The sequence below is a fragment of the Sinocyclocheilus anshuiensis genome, unplaced genomic scaffold, assembly GCF_001515605.1.
Source record: "Sinocyclocheilus anshuiensis isolate Anshui unplaced genomic scaffold, SAMN03320099.WGS_v1.1 scaffold1826, whole genome shotgun sequence".
In the NCBI taxonomy this organism is placed as follows: domain Eukaryota; kingdom Metazoa; phylum Chordata; class Actinopteri; order Cypriniformes; family Cyprinidae; genus Sinocyclocheilus; species Sinocyclocheilus anshuiensis.
The window spans coordinates 665,632-666,645 of NW_015542582.1; the positions used below are offsets into that span (position 1 = coordinate 665,632).

At 33.8% G+C, this 1,014-nt stretch overlaps 1 protein-coding gene across 5 annotated transcripts in view; it reads left to right on the forward strand.

Annotated features, from left to right (window-relative positions):
• LOC107694434 (cyclin-dependent kinase-like 5) overlaps positions 1-1,014 on the forward strand; it is a 65,351-nt gene that overhangs the window by 45,724 nt on the left and 18,613 nt on the right. For all 5 annotated transcript variants that reach the window (XR_001634871.1, XM_016494127.1, XM_016494125.1 and 2 more), the window contains exons 7-8: positions 141-200; positions 570-660. Coding sequence is in view for 4 of the 5 variants with exons in the window: in XM_016494127.1 (XP_016349613.1) it covers positions 141-200; positions 570-660 (151 nt within the window). In the remaining variant the exon portion in view is untranslated. The remainder of the gene's footprint in view (positions 1-140; positions 201-569; positions 661-1,014) is intronic.

Here is a 1,014-nt window from a genome sequence, read left to right on the forward strand (position 1 = left end):
ATTTAAATATAAAAATAATTATTTATTTTATTTTAATAAAATCTATTTTAATTATATTATTAAATATGAATCATTGTCCTCTGAACTGCATTAAATATTACACATGCATGCTGGATTGATCTGTCTCTCTGGCTTTCTAGATATCAAGCCGGAGAATCTGCTCATCAGCTCCGACGATATGCTCAAACTGTGCGACTTCGGTGAGTTTCTGTAGTCATGTGACCGTGAAGCACCAATCACTGGGCTTTTATCTGGATTGTCCGATGCGCATCACAGGACTTTGTGTGTGAGCGAATCCGAATTCTCATACTGACCTGTATTAGACTCGTGTGTGTGTGTGTGTGTGTGTGTGTGTGTGTGTGACAGCAGGTGGTCTGTCTGTCTGTTCTCCATTCTGCTGGAAACACTGCCATTGTTTTGATTGTGAAATGCAATCAAACATCTTCTGTCCTCCTAAAATCCTCTCAAAAGACAGAAAAATCACCAATAAGATCTGTTTATGTCTCAGTTGTTTCTTTAACATGCTTGATCAGTCACTGATGTAAATGTGAGGTCTGTTGTTCTGGCAGGGTTTGCGCGGGATCTCTCTGAAAGCACCGATGCAAACTACACTGAGTATGTGGCGACTAGATGGTACCGATCCCCGGAGCTGCTGCTGGGGTGAGTGTGTGAACGTCAGTAATGTTATCAGTGGATGGGTACAACTGTCTTGTCGCATTTCAATATGAAAAAAAAGTTATATTTTGCTCAAATAAATTCTGTTTTATTTTAATGTCTGTCTATTTTAAAGTTTATTTTTAGGGCCATTTGATTATTTTTTTGGACCGTTTGAATTTTTTTCTCACATTTATAACCCTAAATTCTTTCTTTAATGCATCTGAATGTTACTTTCTATTTTATTTTATTTTATTTTATTTAAAATAAATGAATAAATAAATAAAAATTAATAATATGTCAAATAAAATGTTCATAATGAAATTTTATTTTAATTAATATTTTATAATAATATTATTA